Raw genomic sequence first — 27,553 nt, 5'->3', positions numbered from 1 at the left:
CAATTTCTGATACCATTCCTCTCTCTAAGCTTGGGAGAACTCCAGCCCTGTATCTGGAATGCCCCAGGTCCTAGGCAAGAGTTTCCCTCCTTAGTGAGATATAGTAGCCTCTGGCCACACACCCAGAAAAGGTGGCAAACCTTTTGGGGGCAGTGACATCATCCATGCTCCCCAAACTGACATCCCACCTGGGCCCCTGTCAAGAGCCTCTCCTCAATGCAACTTCTCAAATCAAGTCCCAGAACCTGTTGAAACACATACGTGCACAGATACCACAAGGCAGACTCTCAGAAGGGTGTAGCTGACACACAGGTGAGTCAAACCGTGTCCAGGCAATTCTCAACTGGCCCACAGGAGTCAAGTCCTCAGCCATCCAACAGGGAGGCCTGGCCCAGCTTCCATCCCACCCCATGTCTCATGCCAGATAGAAGGGTGGGTCCCTGCAGGCCCACGGCAGCCAACACGCTCAGCCAGAGATAAGATCTTGGGGATCAGAGGAGACAGGCTGATGGAAGACATTGTGTGCCCAGCTGTCCACAGCACAGCTTTGCCAGCCATCACGTGATCAACTAGGCCATCTAGGTGCTTCTCACGCACGTGCCTTCCCAGGAGGCCCAGGTTAACATCTGAGCGAGGCTATACCAGGGAAAGGACACCGATTCCACTCAGAACCCAGAAGATCAGTCTCACCGGCTCTGGTGGGACACACTGTAGACGTGCAACTCCCAAAAGCCAACACAAAGAGAATGGGAAGAGGATTAAGAATAAAGCTGGGGAGAAAAAAGAGATGGGGAAACAACACACGGCCCTGATAGTTCCCGTTCATTGACAACTCAAGAAACACACAAATAAAACCAGTAGAAAAAGGACGGAGGAGGGAATGGATACCAAACAGCACATATAAAATAGCAGAAGCAGTTTCTCAGAACAGTTTTAAAAAGTTGTTGCATGTGTACGTGTGTGTGTGTGTGTGTGTCAGTGCATGCCATGCAGTGTGTGTGGGCAGCCAGAGAACAACCTTGCGGAGTCAGTAGTCCCTGTCTACCTTTATGTGAATTCCAGGGATAGAACCTGCGAGGTCAGGCTTGCTTGGCAATTGCCTTCACCGCTGAGCCATCTCACCCACCTAAACATTTATTAATTACATATTCAAAGCCTTAAAAATGTGCATGTCTTTATCCCAAGTACCTTCAAATGCACAGAGTTTTATACTGACTTAATACAACTTTCATTTGCCTCATGTGCATGTTCTTTATACGCTTTATATAAATACTTCAATAAGGTTTACAGCAGTTTAGTACTGGGGGAAAACCAGACAGAAATTCAAACAAGATATTGGTTAAACTAATAACTATTTGGACAGTGAATGTAATTTTATGTAGTCACTTTTAAAGTCCTCTAAAAGTATTAAAGGCATAAAGAAACATTTGTCACATATTGGCATATTGAAAGCAGGCTGCATATGATGTCTTTGTGATATTTGTTCTAGAAACAGTAACGTGATGTATGCACATCAGCATATGACATCCGAAGGCACGAGGCAGCATTTGAGAGAAAGCTTATCCGAGGACAGAATTACCCTCGTCCAGCCTCAAGTTTCTTTAGGGAGACACAAACAAGAAGGAAACCTTCAGTCTCAGACAGGGTGGGCCTCGAGAAAGGGGGTCAGGCAGAGTGAGCCAGGTTTTATGTGGGAACCTTCAGACTGGCTTTATAGAAGGGGGAACAGTTTAGGAAAGGCTCTCAGATGGGGAAAGCCACAGACTCATGATTACGGGCGTAGGCCAACCCAGGTGTGGATCGACAAGAACCTGGAACCACAGTTCATTTAATCCTGGAGGTGGGAGGACCTGTGATTCCTTTCACGTCTTATGAGCAAAAGGTATGGCTGCTGATATCAAGAAGGCCAAAGGCTTCCCTGAGGACAGCATGGATGAAAACTGTATCTGCTGAGACACCTCCATTCCTGACCAGTGGCCTTCTTGGCCTTCTTACTATCCTCCAAAGCAGCCTAGGCATTCGCCCTTCTTCCTTCAGCCTGAAACACTCTTCCCTTCTGGCTACAGGCTGGAAAGGCAAAAGTCACAGTGGAGTGAGAAGGGCAGGCAGAACCAGGAAACAGAAGGTGCACATGGTGCTGCAGAGGAAGAGATGATGAGCCAGAGTTAACACCTAGTTTAGGGAATCGTAAGGGACTATGGAGTGGGCAGCAGCTACCAGGCCAAGAACCTGTGCTCGCTGCATACATACCTGGTGTGCCCAGGAAGTGGCCGGTGTGGCAGATAATTAATGATCTCAATTCTGAGAGGACTCATGGCCATTTTCAGGCCAGGCACTCACAGTGCTGAGACCCTGAGCTGTGGGGCTGGATGCTGATGACTGTGGGTGTGGTGCAGTTCCCAACATGTCTTCACCCTCGCTGCTCCATCTCACCTCAAGAGAGCCCCTCCTCAAGACGATACACATGCCGCAGATGAAGTGACTCACACAGGGAAGCTAAACGACTCGCCTCAAGTCCCCAAATATACAGAGGACAACACTCGGGCACATCGGCTGCCATTTTCTTAGCAAAACCATGGTACTGTAGTTCTATGCTGGAGTTGCGTGAAGTCCTTACTGACAGGAAGTTCTGCCTCTGGCACGGTGACAAAAGCCCTTGCCTGAAGAGATGGGCTTCACAGTTACACATATCAACTACAGAGCGGGAGGACAGCGGGAGGACAGCGGGAGGGAGAGCGGGAGGGATGAGGAAGGAAGAGCCACATGGGACATTCTGGCCAAGCAATGAGGTTGGCGTGCTGTGAAGTGGGGAGTGTGTGACAGCCATCCCAGCACTGTCTAGGTCAGTGTGGGCCCTCCTAAATCTCCACTCAAAATAGCAGCTGAGCTTGAAGCCTCGGGGACAAAGTGGCATTTCTCCACTGAACAGAGCTGGAGGAGGCAGTTGGGCTAACATGCCAGGAAACAAAGGCAGGTGGCCTATTCTCCCCCTAAGCCTGAATGGACCACAGCCCAGAAATGCAGGATAAGGCCTGGTAAAGGCACTTCCTCCAGATCTGTCCCACAGCCCCATTTTGAGTCTGATAATGTACAGCGGCACACAGAGTGACTGCGCACCAGAACTGAGTCGTTAGCGTTCATCAGTCCACACTTAGCGGTCAGGAAGAATCCTGGTGCTGGACGGTGGTTTACCTTCATCATGTTGGCGATCACAAGAGTGTTACACACCTGTGGACACACACATAACACCCTACTAAGCTCCCTGCTATTCACACAAGGCATTAACATGGAAGAAGGCCAAGGCCAAGCGAAGCGACCTCAGGTTTCTGCATTCTTTTTTCACACCTCTGCTTGCGAATGTACCACCATTTCAAGATGGTTTAGAGAAATGAAGGGGCTGCTTATTCCAGTGCTGAGGAAGCAAGCAACACCCCCCCCAACCTACCACTGCCATTGATGGCCCTAACTTCACAGCTACATGATTTTGGGCTTGGGAGCACTCCTGGACAACAGAGGGAATGGGAAAGAGTCATAGACTTACCATCTGGAAACAGGGTAGGGTCTCATTATAATAAGAAAGAGATTCCCCAAATGTGGAGACCCTGGGATTTGCCACAATGGGTCCAACATGATACCCTGCTGTTACTGGGGGTCTGCTCCATCCTCAGGACTCTACAGAGACCCTGAAAACATTACACCGCTGGCCAGTAGCCTAGCGATAGCATCACCTCCCCAGATACCAGGCAAATGGATCTCAGGCCTTAGGCCTTAGGAAGCTTTGGGGAGAACTCACCCTTGGTGACCTGGACCATCCTCGAACCTCTCCTTTTTCACCCAGAACACCACAGAAACAAGACTACTTATCTCCTAGTAGGTAAAAAGCTCCAGGGACTTCACCCACCCGACCCTAAGCAACATCAGCTCCTTCTCCATCCCGCGGGGTCCACATTATAGACCCTCCCAAGACTAAAGCTTTTGCAGTGAAGGAGCTGCCTCCGCAGAGGGGAGAAGCGCCAGATGCTATCAGCCAATTATCCAGACACGGCTACTCACAAGTTCGGGCACGCTCTGCCTAGGCACAAGCAGCGGGAGGGGCCTGGGCGCGCCCAGGGGGTCTGAGTCTGCGCCCTGATCGCCCCCCCTCCCCCGTAGCGGATTGTAGTCTGGTCTAGGGGCGGCTCGCCCAAATGGGAGTTTATCCGTCTCTGCACCCTAAGAACCTAGGGGAATTTAATTTGGGGAAAAGATGTCTGGGTAGGAATGGTGCTCAGGGCTGGGTCGAAGAAGACTCACTGGACCTGGGCCAGGGGTATGATCAAGGAGTCTGGGTCTTGAGGTAAAGGAAGGGCGCCTGGGGCTCCGGGTCTGGTACCCAGCGCCAAACTGAAGGCTGGGTCAGGGCCCTGAACTGGGAGCCGAAAGCCGGTCTGCTCCTCAAGGCCAAAATAGGCGGCGCAGCCAGGCCCCCCTCCTGGTTCTGGCCTCTCAAAGACCCCTCCACGACCCGAATCCCAGCAGTCTCCAGCTCCAAGATCGCCCCGGAAACACAGCCCTCCCCTCCAACGTGTGGCGCGCCCGGGTCGACTCTAGTTCGTGGAACAAAAGAGCAGCTCTAGTGGAGCTGGTTCAGAGCCTACACTGACTGTCCCATGGCCCTCCGCCGCCAGGCTTTGTGTTCGCATAGGGAGCAGGGAGGATCGCCGGGGTCCCGGAGCACATCCCACGATCCCTGCGCAGAGGCATGCAGCGCCTCAGCTCCAAAGTTGTCGACGCCGGTCGCCTCCCACACAGCTCCAGTTCCCCTCCGCGGGGTGCCCCATTCATTTGCCACGGGAACGAGTGCAGACCGCCACGGTGGGCCTCGGGCACTTACCTTGCTCTTGACTTCCACTGCGCTGCAGTCGTAGAAGCGTAGGGTCTGAGACTTATGAAAACTCCGGTTCATGATTTCGGCCCCACTTAACCTCGCCTTCGCCCTCGCTGCTCAGGGGCCTCGGAGAGTCTCCGCGGAGACGCCCCCCGCCGTCTGCCCGGGCCCGGCGCCGGGCCCGCGCTCGCTAGGGCGCCCGGCTGCACGGCGTGAGGCGGGCCGGAGCGGGGCTGGCCGCGCGCCTCGGGGACTCCAGCGGCCGCGCGCGGGAGGAGCTACGGAACGCCTCCCCCGCGCCCCGCCTCCAGAGCCCCGCCTCCAGAACCCTGCCCCCAGCGCCCGTCAGGCTCCGCCCACGTCACGCCCCCACCTGGTGCTCTTCCAAAGGAAGCTCTGAGCCATTTTCTGAACTCACTCACGGATCTGCCTTGCCCAGAGCGGTTGGTTGGCCTGGAAAAGGGGTTCTCGATAAATTCTTAAGACACATGCTAAAGACAAGCACCCCAGGTCTGATCCGATTGCGCGCCACCTGCCTGCCTTAGTTGCCAGGTTGTAGCTGGTCCCGCCCATGAAGTAGTGAACTCTTAACACGCAGGCAGGAAGGAAAGACAGACAGGGTAGTAAACCAATGCCAAATTGTGAAGAAATAGTTGATGTTAAAACTAATCTTATTAGCAACAAGGACTAAAACTGTATTTTAAAAAGGCAAAAGGAACACTTACAGGCGGGTTTGAGGAGCAGCGAGGGTTTTTCTGGGACAGCTGATAGAAAATAGGATAGGTTTGGAGAAAGACAGAACTGGTTGTTATACCATAGAAGACTCATTATCGAGAACTCTGAAAGGGGAGAGAAAACCCAAATTGGAACCTGGCTTCTTAAGAGTTTGTAAAGAAGTTAGGACGAGACACACGGGCTTTAACAACTACCTGAAAATGTCTTATACGTTTCTGTAATCGGCACGTTTAGTTTTTGTGTACATCATAATATACTTTGCAGAATTGTGATCATTCTTTTTTGTCACTACCTGAGTTATAATGTATGTTTTCATCAGTTGTTTTGAGAAATTTTTTCTTAAAAATGCTATGTAGATAAAGATATAACTTCTAATGGTTATATTTTATTGGCTATGTTTACATTCTATACATAGTAATATTATAAGCGCTGAATTCAGGTTTCACTTATTTCTGAGGCTTTTAGAAGATACTATTAAAATGGAATTACTAAGCTATAAAACACACCTACCTCTAAAGCTTTTAATACAGACTGCCAAATTGCATTCTTTAAAATGTAATTTTTATTCACTTTTGCTGTGTATTTACTTTGTTACAGTCAGGGCTTAATGCTTGGGCCTGTGGTCACAGTGGTTTAGAGTTATAATCCTACCCTTAGAAGAAAGTCCAGATTGTTCGGAGAACCCCAGACAGGTACAGGTAAGGTGAGCCGGGAAGACCCAGGGAGATGCTAGTCAGAAAGCAGCAGGGACAAGCTTTGACTCCTCCCCCTCTCTCCTCTTTCCCAGCCGGTCCGTCCCTCCCCGAACCCACCCCAGCTCTTCCTTTACCTTCTCTTTCCCTTCTTTTCTCTCTCACAGGTCTTTACATAACCAGCCTCAGACTTGCTGAGACTGAAGCCGCCCTTCAGCTTCTCATCTTCCTGTCCCTACCTCCATAGTGCTGGGACTACAGGTGTGTGCCCACTTCCTTACCCTGTTTTATTCAGGTGGCATCTTTGTGTGGATGGTTCCTAACTCAGTGCAGCCCTTTGGTTTACTCTTCACACCAAAGGGACTGTTCTGTGGGTAGGGGAGGCCCAGGAGCTTGCAGGGTTAATCCTGGTTGTCAGTTTGACTCCCTCTGAAATTACCAAAATACAAGCCTCTTGGAACTCCTGTGAGGGGTATTGTAAATGCTGAACTAATTCCTAAATCCTAAATCCAGTTATTTCTGAGGCTTTTAAGAAATATTGGGGGATGGAGAGATGGCTCAGAGGTTAAGAACACTGACTGCTCTTCCAGGGGTCCTGAGTTCAAATCCCAGCAACCACATGGTGGCTCACAACCACCTGTAATGAGATCTGATGCCCTCTTCTGGTGTGTCTGAAGACAGCTACAGTGTACTTATATATAATAAATAAAATCTTTAAAAAATGTTAAAAAAAAAAAGAAATATTGACTCTTGATCAGATTATCTGAAGCATAAAGATCCACCCTAAATGTGGACAAGAGCTTCTGTCTGAAACATAGATTAAAGCAAGGATAACAGGAAAAGAAAACATTGCTTTCTGCCTGCTTGCCCCCACTCTCATTGGCAGGTCCGACTGTTGCTGCAGCGTACTTGGCTGTTACTGGAGCCGAGTTCTTTGGGGCTTCTAATGTAGACTGAAGACCAGCAGCTCTCTAGGGATCCTTCAGGCCTTCAGTGCCAGACTGGGGCTGCTGAGACATCCGGCCTCATAGCCTGAGCAGATACTGGATTCTTGGTTTCTCTAGTGTGAGACAGCTGTGCGCACATGTTCGTGTTCATTCATATTTGTCAATTCTATCACTTCTGGTCCTTTAGACAAACCTTGACTAACACAAGCTGTAAAGCCAGACATTTCAAAAATAGAATGATGAGTACTGTTTGGGGGAGTGGGTAGGGATGAAGGTTCAAGAGCAAGTTCCGGTTTAGCAGTGGTGGTGCACACCTTACATCCCAGGTGGCAGAGGCAGGCAGATCTCTGTGAGTTCGAGGCCAGCCTGGTCTACAGAGCAAGTCCAGAACAGCCAGGGCCACACAGAGAAATCCTGTCTCCGAGTGGGGTTGGGAGGATAGTAGGTTCAAGACTCCGAGACAGGGAAGGTGAGGAGGTAAGCTTCAAGAAGTCCTTGGTTGGCAAGGGGCCAGCCAGATGGGAGTGAGGTGGTTCTGTGAATCCTGTGGTTCACAGTGAGGCTCACAGCAAATTCTGTGTGCTCAGCTGCTCCATCAGTAACAGCCCACTGAACCAATGCCACAACTGAAGGAGATCCCCAGGTACCTGGCTAGCTCACCAGCACCACAGAGGGGTTGCACTTGGATATCGATCATCTTTTGCCTATATAGACTATGGCCTAAGGAACGGGCAGGCACAGGAGGAAACGGCTGGTACTTGAGTCTGTTTTCCTGTGCACAACTGGGGTATCCCTGTGAAAGGCTTTTTAAGCTTTAGAGCTTCAAGCTATTCCCTCTAGGTCCTGGCCCGGCAGCCTGTCTTTTCATATATCCATGGGGCCACAGGAGCTTTTGAATGCTTACTGGTAGACAGGCTTTGGTTGAGGACTGAGAAAGAAAATAGAGATAGACAGGCCTAATCTTCCTCAAGTCATGGCTTCAGAGAATCCATTGAAATTGGTAATCCTAACTGAGTTTGGTGGCTCATGACTTAGTCCCAGTTATTAAAGGGTAAAACTAGGAGGATTGAAAGTTCAAAGCCAGTCTGAACAATACAGTGAGATGGTCTCAAACCAACCAACCAACCAACTATATTTCAAATATAGCCTGTAAATTAGTGTTTTTCTCTTTAAGGTGGGGGCATTGAATGACCTTTCCATGGGAGTCACCTAAGATCATCAGAAACCACAAGTATTTACATTGTGACTCATAACAGCACCACAATTACAGTTACGAAGTGGCAATGAAAATAATTTTATGTTTGGGGGGGTCACCACAATGTGAGGAACCGTATTAAAGGGTCACAGCATTAGGAAGGTTGGGAACCACTTCTCTAGGTGGTCTGTCCTTGAAAATGAAATATCGTAGAAAACTTCAAAAATCTTAGATTTCTAGCTCAAAACATTTTATCAGAAAGATACAGGAGATCGGCCACCTCGGTTGCCTTTTAGTTTTTGAGATAACAAAACACCCCCAAAGGAGCTGTTATTAGGATAATAGGATCTGATAATAGAGGAGAGTATTGAGAATTGCTAGATTATCCAAGCAGTGGAACTCATGCTGATGCCTGTGCTGAAAAAGTTGATACCACTCAGAGAGGCCTGGGCAGGGCAAAGGTAAGGTCCGTGTGCTCCAGAGATTTGGGAGTGGTGATGCTTGAGTATGCTCAGTGGTGTTTGCCCTGACCTCCCCTTGCCATGGGAAACTTGGCAATGTCTAGAAGCATCCACTGTGAGGAAACAGGGTGTGCTTCTGACTGCAGAGACGAGCAATGCAGCCCTTTTTACAAAAGGGTTTCAACCCAGTCAAAATGTCAGCCAGGCCAAGGGCTGATGTTTTCGACCCTCAGGTGTTTGCTACTCCTCCCCGTCTGTCATCTTCACCCGAGGTCCCTGTAGGAACCCCGGTTTGCAGAACTCTGCATATTTTAAGTTTGCAGAAGTCTGCATATTTTGAAGTGTGCTGGACATGTGTTGCCTTTGTTTTCTTGGTCTCTGAGTCTGGTGATAAAGACTGGGGAAAGTCAGCCTGCTGTGAAACCAATAAAAATAAATACCAGGCTCAGCTCTGCTCTGGGCTCCTCGGCACTTCAAAGAAAAGCAACCGATGCAAGGCCCATCTGCGTCCAAGAGATGAAACACTGGAAATCTCATTATGAAACCTTTCCTTTCACTCGGGTACTTGGGTGTAAAAGTTCCTAAGAAAGTGTGATGAAATAAAATAAACTTATAAACACAAGGGATCAACTTTGTGGGTCAAGCTCCATCTCCTCGGAAGGCAGAGGACCCAGAATATCCCACCCAGACCGCCGACTGCCACGGCACCCCTCGGGCATCAGTGTAGGTCACAATTCAGAAGGCAATCTGGGTGCTCTGGGATCTGGCTAAGGCCTGATCAGTCAGAACCCTGGGGGTGGGGTATGGCACCTGTGTGAATGTCAAGTGTGCCCTGCTCGTAGTTTTGTCCAGAGCCTATTCCAGTGTTATTACAGGGAGAATGTCAAATGGGAGTGACCCGGGCCAGTGGGTGCTGCTGAGGCTCCTGTTGTATCTCATCATCCGGTCCTCTGGTGGTTCTCTGAGCTCATCTCCTGCCTCAAGTGTTTCCTGTCCCCCACCCTAGTCTTTATTGTCTACTTTATCTTATCTGTCTGTTGGATTTCAGACATAAATACACGTGTACTTTCATTTTCACTGAATAGATTAAAATTCTCAAAGAGGTGATTCCTTCTACTTTTTTGTTTTTGTTATTGTTGTTGTTGTTTTAGGAGCAGCAATTTAGAGACCTGCATTCCCCCCCACCCCATTCTCCTGTTGCCTAAGCTCTGTCTCCAGTGTTTCCCTATTGTCCCCTGTTCCAAGACTTGTCACACTGTATTCATTCTCTGACTGTTTTATTTCACACTAGACGATGATATCCCCAGGAATAGCCAACGGACTGGCCAGTAACTAAATAGGTTCTGGTTCACGTTGAACAGCAAGTTCAGTATTGTCCTGTGCAAGCGGGTACTGTCTGATCATCCTCCAAGCCAGGTAATGTGGCATAGGTGTGAGATTACGTGGTTGATTTCCAAGGAAGATTCATTCGTTCTTTTCAGCTGTAACAGGCTCCAATGGCAATTGTGTAATGTTACAGGGCAAAGAGAAGATGTAGCGGGATCTCTCCAAAAGAAGCAGTTCAGAGTGCACGCCTACAGATCATAATTTTGATGCCCATCAACAGAGGTGGCAGAGAGGCAGTGAGGACTGCCACTCAAAAGCAGACCTCTCTCCAAGTCCTGCTACAGGCCTGTGGGGCAGGAAGAAAGCCTTCCAAAGCCACTGTAGAAAACATGGAGGCGCACACCCAGGATCTCTTTGATCTTCCCCCCAATGTGAAGTGATTGTTTAGTTTGATCGTATTTTGAGTGATACAGTTGTTTAATAGATCCACCTCTACCAAGCACTCACAGAATCTATTGTTGGTAATTAACAAGGGGGGTGGGCTTTTATGTTCAGGTTGTTAAGATGTAATTTCTCAGGAAAACATTCTCTAAGGTATGGTTTTGGGGGGGTTACTTTTTATGATTGAATCACGTGATGCTGTGTGTGTGAGTGTCATAGTAATGCATCATCAGCATTTGATCTTCATGCAACGTGCACATCCTCCCAGATTTTGCTCTTGATCTCTTCGCAGAGGATGGTTCTGCCCTTGTGGTGAGGGATGCTTTGGGCCTGTGTGGAAGATCGGAGAGCAAAGACCCAGCAGCAGCTCCTTAGGCAGACAGTGCTCTCAGCTCCCAACCACAAAAGAATAAATTCTCCACATTCCAGAGCCATGTGGAAGCTGTTTCATTTGTTCCCATCCTCCAAAGAGGCTCTGCTGGAAGCCCCCCTCCCGAATCTATCTATGAGCACTCCACAGCACCTGGAAGACCCCCCCCTCCCGACAATCTATGTGCACTCCACAGCCCCCAACCAATCAGGGTGCCAGCCCCCAGGCAGCATGCACTCCCACCTCAGTTTGGAACTTACTGGTCCATGTGGGGCTGTTTGCATGTGTCTGCATAGAAACATGAAAGGCAGAAAGGCTCCCCGCCCCATTACTGTGGCTTTGCACAGAAGCTCTAATGCAAGTGTTCAAAATGTAAACAAAAGTACCTAGGGCATAACATAAGGTCCTCATTCTAAGAATCATACTAATCATGGATTAAAATACCAACTATTTTCTGGTTTGTTTGTTTGTGGGTACTTGTGCATGTGTGTGTGTGTGTGTGTGTGTGTGTGTGTGTGTGTGTGTGTGTGTGGCAGAGGGGAGGGGGTTGATTCTGCTGAGTTGGCAAATTCAGCTGAGTGTAATTTCCTCCTGGCAGAAAGAAGGGGCGAGCTTGAAAGTGGTGAAGCCTTTGATACTAAAGTGATCACTCCTGGCACTTCTACCAGGGAAGCAGGCCTTGTAGGAGAAAAGGATGGGACACTTGTTCTCTTGTGTACTTCAGCACAGCTCTGGAGTGGGTCCACTTCTGGCACTCTTGGAGACAATGCTTGCTTGCTTGATCTAATTTTGCCATGGTGCTGTCTGCTGGTTACACAAACCCCATGGAATCCTTCATGCCCTCTGGGCTACTGCCTGAATAATGATCCTGCAGCCAGACATGCAGAACTCATTCACTCTAGAACCAACACGTCAGCTCCTTACTTTCAGACTTGGAGAAATCTTCTGAGAGCTACCAAAGCATCTGGCTATCAGTCTAATATTTTGTACCCAGAAGATACAGACAAGAAAATCTCTGTACCCATCATTGGGTGGATGGGGGATGTTAACCATCTTATTTTAAAATATGCATTGGTGTGAGGGTGTCAGATCCCTTGGAACTGGAGTGACAGACGGTTGTGACTTGCCATGTGGACGCTGGGAATTGAATCTGGGTTCTCTAGAGGAACAGCCAGTGCTCTTAGTCACTGAGACATCTCTATAGCCTCAGGAGGTTGGTATTTTAAAGACATGGTTTCCCTGTGTAGCCCCGGATGTCCTGGAATCAGCTCTGTAGACCAGGTTGGCTTCAAACTCAGAGATCTACCTGCCTCTGCCTCCCGTGCTGGGATCTTTAAAGAGGTACACTACCATGTCTGGCATTTTGTAGCCATTCTTAACCCAAGAGAAGAGAAGCAATAATAAGTTTGCAATCCAGTCTTCTAGCCAAGAGACCCTTCTGTCCTCAATGTATAGGCATTACACAATGCAATATATGTGCATTATATATCTGCACATATGGAACCCATTTGGTTATTTGCCAGCCAGAGTGCAGTGCTGGAGATATCTGTCTAGCATGACATAAACGGACATAGGAAATGAACAAATGTGCAACTATTGTGACAGGGGACAAGGAAGGGCAAGGGGAGCACTCTGGGTCCGGCAAAGTCAACACGACGATGAGGAGGTGGCATCAAACATTCCACTGAACCCCAATTGTGTTATCTGTTCCCCAGGACAAATCACAAAACTCCCCACGTCCTGACTCATTTTCCTGACATTTCTGTTGGTCCCCTTTCCAGTCTCTACATTTTGCATCCTCTTCTGGTGCCTTCCAATTATTTGACTTCGGAGAGTAGTTGCAGAATCAACTGTAAGAAAGGCTCAGAAACCCGAGTCTCCTCTCTGTTCAGCCCACACATACGTAACAGATCCTGAGTTATATTCTTAGGCAATCTTCTGGACACTCATCAGCTGAAGCTGCAAGAGAGTGAAGGTGACCTCATCGTCTCTGCTCCTGCTGTGCCTTCCCAAACGGCTTGTTAGTGTTAGCATGTCATCCTGGATGCTATCCACGTGGAGGCCTCTAACCTGCCCCTATCTGGATTCGTGTTCTCCCAGCACGCATTAGGCCCATCCTCCTCTGTGGTCTGCAGAGCCTAGTGTTGCCGGTTCCCCTGGAAAGTGCTGCTGGTGCTTTCTGTGCTTGCTACTCTGAAAAGCTGTGTTGGTGCTGATGGTGGCACGCTGTTCCTTTCCCCTGCCTGGCTTACCCCTCCTCCTGAATGCCCAGGCTGCTTTCCTCCAGGGTCTTTACCTCATTTCCACTCTACAGAGACTAAGACTTTCTTCAACCAAGCAATGGGGGAGCCCAACATCCTACCTATATGTGACATGCACAGATGCCACCCGAACTTTTAAGTACCTGAGAATAAGAATGACTTGGGAAAACGAAAATTTGTGTTTTATTTTCATTTTTACGTATTCTTCGAAATTTTCATAAATGTATATAGTATGCCTTGATCATGTCTACTCCTCACCTTCCCTCCAACTCAAGGCCCAATATCACGTCTCTTCCCAACTTCAGGTCTTATTTATTTGTTTTTAACGGCAACAATGTGAAAGGCTAAATTCCACTTATAAACTTTTTATGTTATAATTAATGCTGCTCACTATTGAAAAATTAGAAAAAGCTGCAAAAAGAGATACTAGAAACCATCAGACACCTATGTTCAATATAATTATCATTCTGTTCTGATGTGTTGCCTTAGTTTGGGTTTTATTGCTATGAACAGAAAACATGATCAAGGCAATTCTTATAAGAACAATATTTAATTGGGGCCGCCTTACAGGTTCAGAAGTTCGGTCCATTATCATCAAGACAGGAACATGGCAGCACCCAGGCAGGCATGGTGCAGGAGGGGCTGAGAATTTTCATCTGAAGGCTGCTAGCAGATACTTACTTCCAGGCAGTTAAGGAAGTGTCACCCACAGTGATACACCTAACTCCAACAATGCCACACCTACTCCAACAGGGCCACACTCTCTAATAATGCTACTCCCTGGGCCGAGCATGTGCAAACCATCACACTCCGGGACCCCATTAGGGTCTCCCCCAGATGAGAGGTTTTCATATGGAAACTTATGAGTCTATGGGGGCCAAGCCAAAACATAGCATAATGCAAAATACATTAGTCCAACTTGTAGAATACCCATAGTCTATAGCAGTCTCAACAATGTTCAAAGTTTCTTCTGCGATTCATCCAATCACATAACTGTAATCCCTAAAGAAAGACAGGAAACCAGCTGGGCAAACTTCAAACTCTGCATCTCCATGTCTGATGTCAAAGCAGTTTTCAGATCGCCAACTCCTTTTTCATCTTTGTTGACTGCAACAAACTTCTTTCTGCTGGGCTGGTTACACTCCTTCTTAGTAGATTTCCACAGCAGATAGCCCATGGTTCTGGCATCTTGAACATCTTGGGGTCTCCGAGGCAACCTCAGTGTTACAGCTTCTTTTTTCAATGTCTGGGATCCACACATGATCTTCTGGGCTCCTCCAAACGGCTGATGACACTTCTCCAGCTCTGCCCTCTGTAGCACTCTAAGCTCAGGTTGATCCACTCCATTGCTTCTGCTGTTTTTGGTGATCATCCCATGGTATTGGCATCTCTAATACACTGGGGTCTTCCACCACAACTAGGTTTCACCAGTAGCTTCTCATAAACTCTCTTCATGGTGCCAAGACTGAGCTCCTTTGCATGACCCCTTCAGTCCTGGGCTGTCAATTCCAACTGAGGCTGCACCTTCACCAATAGCCTTCCACGGCCTCTCACAGTGCCAAGCCTCAGCTGCTCTTTATGGATCCTTCATGCCTTCAAAACCAGTACCACCTGGGTGATGCTTGCACATTACCTAGTACAGTTTCAGCTCGAGGTACAACCTTGGCTATCTCTGGAACACAGCTTCTTCGTGCTCTCAGGAGACACTTCCCAGAAGACTTCACCTCAGTGATGCTGGTCTCTTCTTAATCACCACCAATTTCTTAGCTCCAGCTGACCAGCAGCAATTGTCCCAGTGTCTTCCTTTTCCCCTCGACCTCAGAGGAATATGACCAGAGCTTCCAAGTTCTGCTTATTGCAGGAGCTGGAACATAGCCCCCTTGTTATATTACATTATCACTATCTTCCTCTTTTCAACCCCTTCACTACCTAATGTTGGCTGTCCTAGATCTTGTTCTGTAGATTGACCTTGAACTCAGAGATCTGCATGCCTGCTATGGTAGTGAGCCGCCATGTGGTTGCTGGGAATTGAACTCGGAACCTCTGGAAGAGCAGTCAGTGTTCTTAATTGTTGAGCCATCTTGTCAGCCCATATGTATCTTCTCTCTCTCTCTCTCTCTCTCTCTCTCTCTCTCTCTCTCTCTCTCTCTCACACACACACACACACACACACACACACACACACACGCAGAGAGAGAGAGAGAGAGAGAGAGAGAGAGAGAGAGAGAGAGAGAGAGAGAGAGAGCCTACCTAGTCTATTTTTTGTTGCTCAAACATACATGTGCTCTGGGCTGACCACATGAGATCAGACAACCTATGAGGGAACTTATCCCTGAGAAAAAAAAGATTCTCCCATGTCCAGCCACCATTGGTTACATCCAGTCCTTCATTTGGGCACAGGATGAAGACACTGTGGAACTGAACCCATCCATGTTGGCCTGTCATCTGATATTGAGAACACATTTGTCTTATTCAGGCAAATGTGTTGCTGGTAGTTTATAGGTCCATTTTCCCTGCCAGGCCTAGGGGACATTGTCTAGCAGCAGGTACCCTGCGCCTCTGGCTCTTACAATCTTTCTACCTCCACCTCTGTGATGATCCCTGAGCCTTAGTGTAGGGATCTCATTGCTGTTGTATCGGTTGGTGCTGGACACTTGTTCTCTGCGTATTGACTGGTTCTGATCTCTGAAATAGTGTCCACCTGTTGTGATAAGATGCTTCTTTGAAGACAGGTGAGAGCAACACTTATCTATGGGTGTGAATATAAGTATTCGTATAGTTAGAAATGATATTAGTTATGACAGTAACAGGTTCTCCTTTGGTCTATGACCTCTACAGTCACTGGTCATTGGCTAGATTTACAGTGTCAGGCATGCTTTGCTTTCTTTTGACTGAGTTGTAAGACTGTAATGGCTATTCCTGGTTGTCAACTTATCTATATCTGGAATAAACTACAATCCAGAATTGAAAAGTTCACCTGTGATCCTGATCTTGAGCCTGGGAGATACAGGTTTCTAATCTGGATCTTGGCATGGAGATCTTGAGGTATAGTTGCTATGAACCCCCGACACTAAGGCAAGGAGATCTCTGAGTTCAAGGTCATCTGGGACAAAGCAAGTCCCAGATCCAGGTGTGGAGGTACATACCTTTAATCTGGGACACACCTTCTGCTAGAGACCTACATAAGGACATTGGAAGAAGGAAGACTTCTCTTTGCCTGCTTGCCTTCAGGGACTGAACAACTGCTAGATCCTTGGACTTCCATTTACAGCTGCTTCTGACCACTGTTGGGGAGTTGGACTACAGACTGTAAGTCACCAACAAATTCCCTTACCATATAGAGACTACCCGTAAGTTCTGTGACTCTACATAACCCTGACTAATACAAAGTCCAATTAAACAGCCATTGATAATACCCAATATAAAAATGCAGTTAGGGTTAGGAAGGTCTAAGATTAAGCTTCTGGTAGGCCTGGTGTCTGGTGAGAGAAATCTCTTCTTGGATGGTGACTTCTAGCTGTGTCTTTATGGCAGAATTTATGAGCAGGTTCTCAGCACTTCTTGTAAGGGCTCTTTCCCATCCAAGTCATTCACACCACTTGCAATGAGTTAAGGTTATGCAGTAGGTGTTAAAGGTTGGGACTGGAGTTATATTTATGGGCCATGGGTCAGTGAATAGGTCAAGGGCCAGGAATCAGTAGTTAAGGTTAGGGTTTGGGGTTGAATTTAACGTTAGGATTAAATCTGGTTAGGGTAGAATTAGGGTTTGAGTTGTTAGAGTTAGGATCAGGGCTAGGGTCAAGGTTAGAATTTATGGTTAGGATTTGGGTTAAGGTTAGTGACAGCCATTGTTGAATGACTTTATAAGTCTTCTATACCACTAGTATAGATAATCATCCTGTGTTTTGTCCTCACAGTGTCAGAATTTGTTGAATAATGTAGTATGTTCTCTAGGTTTGACTATTTCATAAGTAGCAGTTTGCCTGCAGACCCTGCTTTCCTTGGAAATCTGGCCAAGGCAAATATTGTTTTTAATCTAATCTTGATTGCTAATGTTAACTCTCATGTCTTAAGCCACACAGTAAACATATCTCCATAGGGTCTATGGAAACGAACCGAGGGCTAAAGAAGTTGCAGCAGATTTTAAGGGCCTTCAGTAGTGAGATGATAAAAACTTAAATAGAGTCTGCATTTATAAGACACTCAATGCAAACCAGCTGCAGGGAGGAAACGGGCACTGTAGAGTCAGACTGCTGTGGAGGAAAGGCTGAGAAAGCAGGTGCATGAGAATCTAGCTGCAAGGTGAAAGCATAGGGAAGGGTGGGCAGACCGATGTGTTGCAGGTCCATGAGGGTGAATGCCAGTTTAGTAGGGCACATTAACGGGTGGGAATGCACAGAGCTAAAGGCTGAAACACGTGTTTAGGGGTAGGATTAAGCTCACTGTTATGATTTAGGGTGAAATGGGATTTAATACAAAGTCTCCAAATCCAGAAAATGCTACATAAAGGAAAAGGCAGAAAGCAATAATGTTGAATAACCATTAAACTAAAGTGTGTCTTTGGTCACAGGCAGACTCCTAAATAATCATAAAGACAGAAAGGATTCTCTTTTATAAGGTCAAACATATAAAATTTAAAACACACACACTCTCATACACACACGCACACTCATACACACAGACAAACATACACACACTCACACATACATACACTTATAGACACAGTCACACACACAGACAAACTCTCTCTCACACACACAGACACATACACACACAGAAAAACACACTCTTTCACACACACACTCACATATACTTACAGAGTCACATACACAAACTCTCTCTCATACATACACACACAGACACTCACACACATACACTCACACAGTCACACATAGAGACACATTCACATTCACACAAACACTCTCTCTCTCTCTCTCTCTCTCTCTCTCTCACACACACACACACACACACACACACACACACACACACACACACACACACAGGAGTTATTAGAATAGTTCACAGGCTGTAGTCCAGCTAGTTTAACAATGCCTGTCTATCGAAGGAGAGTCCAAGAATCTGGTGGGTGGTTGGACCACAGGGCTAGATGTCTCAGCTGGTCTTGAGGATTCACCAGAAGCTTGGAAAGGTAGGTTCTAGTGCCAGTGAAGGAATAAACTTGTCAGTGAGAGTAAGGGCAAGCAGGCCTGGGTAAAGGAGTGAGCTTCCTTCCTTTGTGTGCTTGCGTAGGCTGCCAGAAGAACATGTGACCCAGAGTAAAGGAAGATCTCCCAGCCCAAAAGATCTGGATTGAAGGCAGATCTCCCAAAGTCAAAAGATTTAATAAAGGGGAAAATGATCACAGGTGTACCCAAGTTGTTTATCTTCTAGCTGATTCCACATGAAGTCTAGATGACAGCCAAGAATGGCCTGTACAGCTCCTGAAGATTCAGCAATTTTCTAAGAAATATGCTTTCAAAGCCGGAGACAAAGAAATGGAGAAGTCTTAGCCATCTAGGAAGTGAAGGGAACACTATACCTGGGACTTACTTCACTGCAAGTTAGTGTTACTTAGTTCTAACTTTTATAATCCAAATATCTTACAAGTTTAATTAAAATATGTACATTTTGAAATCAAATTGACCCATTCTTAAATTGTGTATTGAAGTAGTTTTTATTTGCCATTTGAGAAATAAAATCCTATGCCCCAAATTTATATTTCTTTTTTTGAAAGATGTATTTAGTTATTATATGTAATTACACTGTAGCTGTCTTTAGACATTACAGATGATTGTGACCCAACTTGAGGTTGCTAGGATTTGAACTCAGGAAATCTGGAAGAGCAATTAGAGCTCTTAACCACTGAGCCAACTCTCGAGTCTAAAAATGATTTTAATTATTTCGAGCTTGTGTGAGTTATTTTTACAGTTGTTTATTTTTTGTCAGTGACTTCGTCAGGAGTAATGTGATCAAGGAACAAAACTGTTCATCTAACAGAAGATGAGAGCTTATGAAAAAAATAGGCTTTTCGGAGGTCCAGAGGCAGACACATCATTCATGAAAACCTGATTAACCTGGCATGTGAGAAAGCAAAGCCATGGGCTGGAGAGATGATTGGAAGCACTGACTGTTCTTCCAGAGGTCCTGGGTTCAATCCCCAGCAACCACATGGTGGCTCACAACCATCTGTAATGGGACCTGATGTCCTTTTCTGGTGTGTCTGAAGACAGCTACAGTGTGCACATATACATAAAATAATCATATAAATATTCAAAAAGAAAAAGCAGAGTCATGTTTCTTTTTTTTTCTTATCTTTATTTAATCTTGTTTTTTACAGTCCAGTCTTTATCCCCCTCATCCTCTCCCTTCCACAGTTCCTCATTCCATTCCTCCTCCCCATTGTCTCCAAGAGGATGTCCCCTCTCCCTACCTCCCCACCCCACTAGTCGTCCCCACTCTCTGGGGTCTCTAGTCTCTTGAGGGCTAAGTGCACCTTCTCTCCCAGAGGCCAGACCAGGAAACCTTCTGCTGTATCTGTCAGCTTTAGTGTCTAGAGGCCCATCTACTCCTTCTTCAGCTTCTGGCTTTCATGGTCATGTTCCTTGGGACGACTGCTTTCGGAGGGTCTTTTAGAACCACATTGCCGTTTTGCTTCCAAAAACGTGTCCAAATCAAAGGATCGTCCTCAAAGTGAACTGGGCTTCCTGGGTCTCTCTGTCTATGGTCTGAACCAGACTGGAGCCCCGAGTGATTCCCCATCATTAGTAGAATTCCAATGTGTGCTGTCACTGTGTATGTTTTGTTTAAGTAGCTATATTGTTGAGAGTTTGTGAATCTACATTTTCTTTTTTATCTAGAAGACTCCATAATGTTGCAGACTTGCTGGTCATCTAATTTTTTACAAACTTTATGTCCCTTCTTCCGTGTTGTCCCTGAGAGTTAAGTGTAAGGGATATGTTGTAGATGTCTCCCTGTGAGTTGGCTGCCATATGGCCAGTTCTCTGCATTTCCACTCGCTTTGTCTTTCTGTAATTGCCTTCATTTGCTGTGAATAAGAAGGATCCTCAACTTGGGTTGAAAGTTTCACCTGTCTGTGGGTAAAGAATAACATTTAGAGTTTTATTTAGAGTCATGCTTGTTTAAGAAAGTAGTAATAGGGGATTTTCCTTTGAGGTTGATGATGTCACTAGCCACAGATGGTTGGCTAGGGTTCCATTGTCGGGCAGGTAGGATTATTGAGTTATTTAGTCCTCTGGAACCTTGCATATCACCTTCTGGTACAGGGAAGGGGCTTTTTGGTGAGATCTAGTCCTTTGCCCAAAGTACATGGTGTTTTCAGCAACAGGGACTGACCTTGTTTCTGGTAGACAGCTGGGGCAACAACAATGGCCTAGATCATTTTGATGTTTTATTTAAGCACCAACTCTTACCAATAGTCATCTGAGCTTTATCATGCGCATTGTTCAAGTAGCTATCCCAAAACAGATGAAAACTCCAAGAAGAAGAGGTTGAAATGACATAACTGAGTTTATCTTTGGGTGTTCAGTGTATCTGTGGTCCTCTCACATGTTTCCCTGTCATAAGCATGTCCCACATGAGAGTTCTCAGCAGATCTGCGTCTTCTGTAGACTCCAGTCTACTGACTCCTCTCTGGTCACCCAACTCTACACACGCACAGAAGAAGACATCGAGATCAACCAGAGAACGGTTAGTTCACTAAAGAACATGACTTTAGGGGAATGATTCTTAAACATGTGGATAGGAATTCTCACCTCTCAAGCCATGCCTTTTGTGAATTTGTTTTTAATTTAAAAAAGATAGTCTGCAATGGTTGTTTCTATATATATATATATATATATATATATATATATATATATATATATATATATATATATATATATATATATATATATTTGTATTGGGGCAGGGAGTAGAAAAGAAAGCAGCCCCTATACTGGGCCCTATTCAGTGGCAGCTTCTTCTTCCATAGGGTCAAGGAAGACTTTGAGGAAATAAAAGTTGTTTGAAAAATCCAGGTGTAGTTGCTTTGTATGCTGTGATGGGTAGGAGAGATGAAGTGAAGTGTTGAAGGCCCCTCACACCCTCCATCTTGCCTCAGACTATGTCCTGGAACCCTGGGGCGGAGAAAGCGCCACTTTCATTCCTGCTTCTTGGGGTTGTTTACTGCCACGTAGTGATAGAGGACCACAAGCAAGAAAAGCGACACACCCAGCATGTTGGCGAAGATGGCGAGCTGCACGTCCGTGATCATCCTGACTAGCTTCACCCGACTCCGACACTACAGCCGCACAAACTCGAGGTAGGCAACCTGAGCCGGAACTTCGTAGTGCTAGCTCGCAATGGTTGTTTCTTTTCTTCAACTTCGTCATGACTTTTTGTTCGTTTGTATGTATGTATGTGGTGTGAAACTTCCATAGCTCACAATGTACACACACTTGTAGAGATGGAAATTGCATTGGTGTGGTCATTTTAAGATTATGAACTATGAGTACACTCATGAAATCTACTTTCCTTGACAACGTGGTTCCTGGAAGAAGGCCACACACCCTCGTCAGAGTGGAAGCGCAGCTCAGTTTCCAGACCACAATACTTGAAAATGATTCAGTCTGGACAGAGCCAGTTTCAACTAGATTGAAGTTTTTCATACAATGAAATTACTCCAAAACTCTAATGTGACATCACATACCTACAGTCCTAGCACTCCTGAGACTGAGGCAGGAGGATAGTGGATTGAAGTCTATCCCAAGAGAAGAAGCCAGATTCTGTCTCAAATGCATAAATAAAATGAAACAAAACAAACAAACAAACAAACAAGCAAACAAGCAAACCTCCCCCAAAAAAACCCAATTTGCATTTCTCTAAAGAGCCTCTGGGTCTATTAGGCTAAGAAAGGATTTTGACATTTACACAGCTGCTAGTGTAACATGCTGGTCTACTAGACCCTTCACTGACAAGCAGAGTGCTATAGTATAAATCATGCTCAATTAATAGAAATTAATTTATAGCCTTGAGTGATTTCAGGAGTAGGTACAGAATAATTGCTGTTGGAACAAAATAAACAGGTGGGACTGTCGCTTCTCTGGCTGTGCGCCAGTCTGACCTTCCCTCACTTCTGCTGCCTAAGCAGATTATATTCCTAAGAAAATGTTCTCTCGTTCATGAGAGAGCTTTATGAAGGTACCATTTATTGACTGTCATAGTCTGAAGCATAACCAGCTTAAACCTGTCACCCGACTTCTGAACTAGTCTCTAGCTAGCTCACTTGTCTACAACTTTCAGGAATTATCTGGGCTTAATTTACTCCGAGAATTAAAACAGTTTGTGTAAACTGGAAAAACAAATTAGAGGCTGGCGAGATGACTCAGAAGGTAAAAGTGCTTGCTGCCTAACCTGGGCACCTGAACTCAGTTCCCAGAACTCATATGAAGATGGAAGGAGAGACTGACTATACACATATCTCCTGACATGTATATTCTCACACTTACACAGGTCATTCACGCTCACACATGTTATATGCCTACACATGCACATTCAAACACACACACACACACACACACACACACACACAGTAATCATGTTCAAAAGAACTGTCTCGAAACCACCATTGTGTGCCATACTCACACACACATACACTCATACACACATTGTATATGTACACACCTTCACACACAATGATGTTAAAAATTGAGTTCCTCTAAATCACTGTGTTCTGTATGTATACACACATCATATACACATTTTACACACACACATACATATATACACATATCTACACACAACAATAGTAATGTTAAAAAATGGTTTCTTTAAACCAGGGCTGTGTGCCTGTAGACTAACTGGTATATTTTCCTGTCCTTGTAATAGCCACAGTGAGAAAGTCTGTATACAGAAGCCAAGTGCAGGAAGACAGAATGCAACCCACCACAGGAGGTAGGCAGAGTGAGGACCACTTCTAACAAAACACAACAGCTCAGTTCTTAAAACACTCACAGGTGGGGACCTAAGACATCATGGCAAGGGAGGGACGTGAACCACTGGCTCATACATAACTCCAGTACAATTAGACTTTCCATCAAAACAGGTTTGTTGTATCAAGAAAGGTATTCAAGCTGGAAGATGACGGAGTTAGCTACAGCATTAATGGAAGTGCTAACTCTCTCCCTTTTTCCCTCCCTCCCTCTCTCTGTCTCTGTCTCTGTGTCTCTCTCTCTCTCTCTATCTGTGTGTGTGTGTGTGTGTGTGTCTTAGTCAGGGTTTCTATTGCTACACAAAACATCATGACCAAGAAACAAGTTGGGGAGGAAAGGGTTTATTCAGCTTACACTTCCACATTGCTGTTCATCACCAAAGGAAGTCAGGACTGGAACTCAAGCAGGTCAGGAAGCAGGAGCTGATGCAGAGGCCATGGAGGGATGTTACTTACTGGCTTGCTTCCCCTGGCTTGCTCAGCCTGCTTTCTTATAGAACCCAGGTCTACCAGCCCAGGGATGGCACCACCCACAATGGGCGGGGCCCTTCCCCCTTGATCACTAGCTGAGAAAATGCCTTACAGCTGTGATTTCATTGAGGCATTTCCTCAACTGAGGCTCCTTTCTCTGTGATAACTCCAGCCTGTGTCAAGTTGACACAGAACCAGCCAGTACAGTGTGCTACCATGCTTCCATGTCGATATCAAGACTATTCTTTAGTTAATGTTCACATACTAGTTTCCCACTCAGATACTCAGCAAGCAGCACATACCATGTGCAGCATTTATATAAACCTACAAACAGTTCTACACATCATTCTGGGACACACACAAAACAAAGATGTAAAATAGATCTTGGAATGGCCACTTTAAAATCAAAGGTTATCACCAGGCATGGTGTCACATGCCTTTAATACCTGCATTCAGGAGGCAGAGGTAGATAGATCTCTGAGTTCAAGACCAGCCTGGTCTACAAGTGAGGTCCAGGACTGCCAGCGCTGCTCAGAGAAATCCTGTCTCCTGTCTCAAAAAACCAACACACACACACACACACACACACACACACACACACACACAATCTCTGAGGAGAAAAAGAAAGGGCAAGAAGCAGGAAAATTATCACGCCACATATCTGTAACGTGCTGTTTATTTAAAAATACAATGAAAAAAGAAAAGAAAGAAGGAAGGAAGGAAGAGGGGAGGAAAGGAGAAAAGAAGGACAGAAATAGATTACCACAAACTGGCTAATACAAAGTGGCTTACTTTTTTAAATTTTGTTTTGCTTTGCCTTTATGCTAAAAGAATATCAGTTTTTAAAATTAGGGGATGGCCCATGTTTAAGACATGTAAAGTATAGCACATCTTAGATGTTAGGCAAGTAAGAAATGTTAGGTCACGATCTGCTCATTCTAAGAAGTCAGACCCCCACAACCTGGAAAAGTCAGGCACATGCCTTTAATCCCAGCATTCGGGAGGCAGAGGCAGATAGATCTCTGATACCTTTGCTGCTCCCCCTGGGACAAACCCCCCTGGGACAAACCCCCTGGAAAGAAACCATCTTTCTGTGCACATACATTACTATACCATCTAATATGACCTCCCGAAGGCTTAGATTTCTCAAAACATTATAGCATTTACAGACCAAGATAAATTCTAAAAAACAATCAATAGCAACAACAAAACTTTAATGGCCTTACAATGCTTCGACCCCTCCCCCTTAACCCTTATGTCTAAAGGTAGGGGAGAAAAGATGGTAACTAGGACAAGGGATGTGGACCTGTTTAGAAGCAGTTCTTTGGGGGCCATTCACATCTCCATTGTCACGATATCAGCAGCCAAGTTCAAAAGTGACACAGAAGGAAAATCAGCGGCACATCCAGCAGAAACAGCCAGGCCTCTGATGAATCAGCATGAGTCAGCAGGAGCGACCAGAACCAGCTGGAATTTAAGCAGCAGTTCCTTACTGTGCCTCTCTTTACAAAGCGAAGATCAGCGAAGGCTCAAGGCCAAGGAAGCTTTGCACAGCTTAGCTCTGCAAGGGCGCAGGTGCTGTTTGTGGATTCTCCACACTTGATCTTAGCCAAAAGGCCGAGAATCGATGTTTGTGGATTCTCATAGGCTTATACTCTCTCCAAACATCACATGGCCTCTAATGGGCGTGGCTGCTCCAGCCAAACATCATGAGTCTGAAATTTCCACTTCAACCTCCACCAATACCTGGTTCCTCCACGTTCTTTGCCATGTACACTATATAGAGCTAAACTTCCCGCTACGTTTCCAAAAACTTAAAAAAGCAAGATTTTTTTTTTCCCCTATGCTTGAACGATTTTTCTCACATAGGCATCCTGCCCATGGTGGCCGTCTCTCATGTGTTCCTCTTACTCAAGCCGCTCTCCAGGTTTAAGGGGAAGCCTTTTCTTCCATTTAAGGCTTGGCTATACTTTATATATATATAAAATATATATGCATTGTTCCTTTCTAATATTCTCTCACATCAAGGTTGGATAATGCTCTGAGGCCCCCTTTCTCAAAGGGTCACAGTGTATCAGCTCCTTTCTCAGACCAACCATCTCTTACATTTAACAAGAAACACAGAGGACCTCCAAGACCTCATGTTAACATTACAATATAAACACATTATAAGTTTAAAAGTCCCATTTAAAAAAAAAACTTTAAACACCTAATAAAAATTTAAAGTCTCTTTAAAACATACAAAGATTTAGAAACCGGGTTTCTGTATAATAACAATAAAGTTATTACATTTTTTACTGCGAGATGGAGGACGCAGGGCACAGTTACCAAGGAACCAAAGCAAAACCAACAGCAGTGCAGATCCAATGCTGGTTCTGCGTGTGGCACTCAGCGCTCACGTATGATCTTCAAATGGCTTGGGTAGCCCAGCCTGTGGCTCTGCCATCCTCAGCACAGGCAGCTTATCCTGTAGGTCAGGCTGTCTTCACCACACTTGCAGCTGTCCTGGATAGTCACCCCATCACCCCACATTCCTGGCATCTCCTGTATGCTGGGAGTCTCCGCTGCAATTGAGGCTGCCCTGTCACCAGTGACATCCTGACCTGTCTCCAGCATCTGTAACCCTGCCACGTGTTCCAAATCTCATCAATCTGGCAGCTGTGGAAGACTCTTACTTACATCACCACGTTTGGTTGACAACTTGAGATGTCCCTTCATAGCCCTTGTCTGTCCCTTCATGCCCCAGACCATGGCTTCTGTGTGCTGACCCCGAGGAAACACTTCCCAGGTTTCATTTCAATGGATGCTGGCCGTGCTTCTTTGCTGCTTCAGTAAAACATTGGCCAGCAGTGGTTCAGGGATAAAAGAGTTTGTTTCAGCTTGTGCTTCAGTATCTCCATTCAATATTGAGGGAAACCAAATCAGGAACTCAAAGCAGGAACTTGGAGGCAGGAAACAAGGCAGAGACCAAGAGGAGTGCTACTTACTGGCTTGCTTCCTTTAGCTTGCTCAGTTGGGTTTCTTACACAGGTCAGGGGTACCTACCCAGAGATGATACTGCTCACTGTGGTTCAGACCTTCCCACAGCAATCATTAGTCAAAAAAAAATGCCCCCACAGACATGCCAATGGACCAATTCCATTGAGGCAATTCAACTGAGTTTCCTCTTCCCAGGTGACTAGTTTGTGTCAAGCTGACCCGAACTATTGGGCATAATTCTCAGATTAACAAAATTATTAACTAAACTGATGCTGGGCTTTTCTCTGGGGTGAAATATTCTTTTCTTTCAAATGCCTATACTTTTATTGAAACTTAAATCAATCAGAGAAAGAAATGATAGGGATATGTTTATTACAGTCACACTTAGAATGAAGCAATAGTTAATAGAAATATATGCATATATAGCATATGCACTAAAAGCACATATATTCATGTATATATACTAGAAGCATATATCCATAGTATTGTGTATACTAGAAGCACACACACACACACACACACACACACACACACACACACACACACACCTTATATATACTAGGAAGAAGGTAAGCCATTAGAAACGGGAGAGAGGCAATCAGGGATGGTCGTTGAGAAGATATTATCTGGACTGTGTTAAGGAAATAGATGCCCAGGCAGCCAGGGTAGAAGAGTTCCTCTACATGCTGCTAAGTGAGCCACTGGGCAGAGACACATCAGAATGACAAAGTCTCCCCAACTCTACATTCTATAAACCTTGATCGACATTTGCTCTGCCCCATATGCTGATACCACGAAAAGGATCATGTGTTCTCGTGAG

At 45.8% G+C, this 27,553-nt stretch overlaps 2 protein-coding genes across 2 annotated transcripts in view; both read right to left on the bottom strand.

Annotated features, from left to right (window-relative positions):
* PARD6G (par-6 family cell polarity regulator gamma) overlaps window positions 1–4,945 on the bottom strand; it is a gene marked incomplete at both ends in the record, with an annotated part of 65,042 nt that extends 60,097 nt beyond the window's left edge. Inside the window, one exon of the mRNA XM_080920044.1 lies at window positions 4,874–4,945. Within this exon, the coding sequence (XP_080776170.1) occupies window positions 4,874–4,945 (72 nt within the window). The remainder of the gene's footprint in view (window positions 1–4,873) is intronic.
* A 16,277-nt stretch (window positions 4,946–21,222) lies between these two features.
* On the bottom strand, window positions 21,223–21,617 carry LOC308423628 (dolichyl-diphosphooligosaccharide--protein glycosyltransferase subunit 4). Its single transcript, XM_080920422.1, has one exon. It carries the CDS (start codon window positions 21,565–21,567, stop codon window positions 21,454–21,456), a length of 114 nt encoding a protein of 37 aa, XP_080776548.1. The 5' UTR covers window positions 21,568–21,617; the 3' UTR covers window positions 21,223–21,453.
* Between the last annotated feature and the right edge of the window lie 5,936 nt (window positions 21,618–27,553).

Source organism: Micromys minutus (genome assembly GCF_963924665.1).
Source record: "Micromys minutus genome assembly, chromosome: 8".
In the NCBI taxonomy this organism is placed as follows: Eukaryota; Metazoa; Chordata; class Mammalia; order Rodentia; family Muridae; genus Micromys; species Micromys minutus.
Note: the sequence above shows the minus strand (reverse complement) of the source record. Positions and strands in the feature narration are given on the sequence as shown.

Excerpts from the sequence above, each read along its gene's own strand:
- LOC308423628 (XM_080920422.1), bottom strand. The coding sequence starts at position 21,567 with ATGATCACGGACGTGCAGCTCGCCATCTTCGCCAACATGCTGGGTGTG.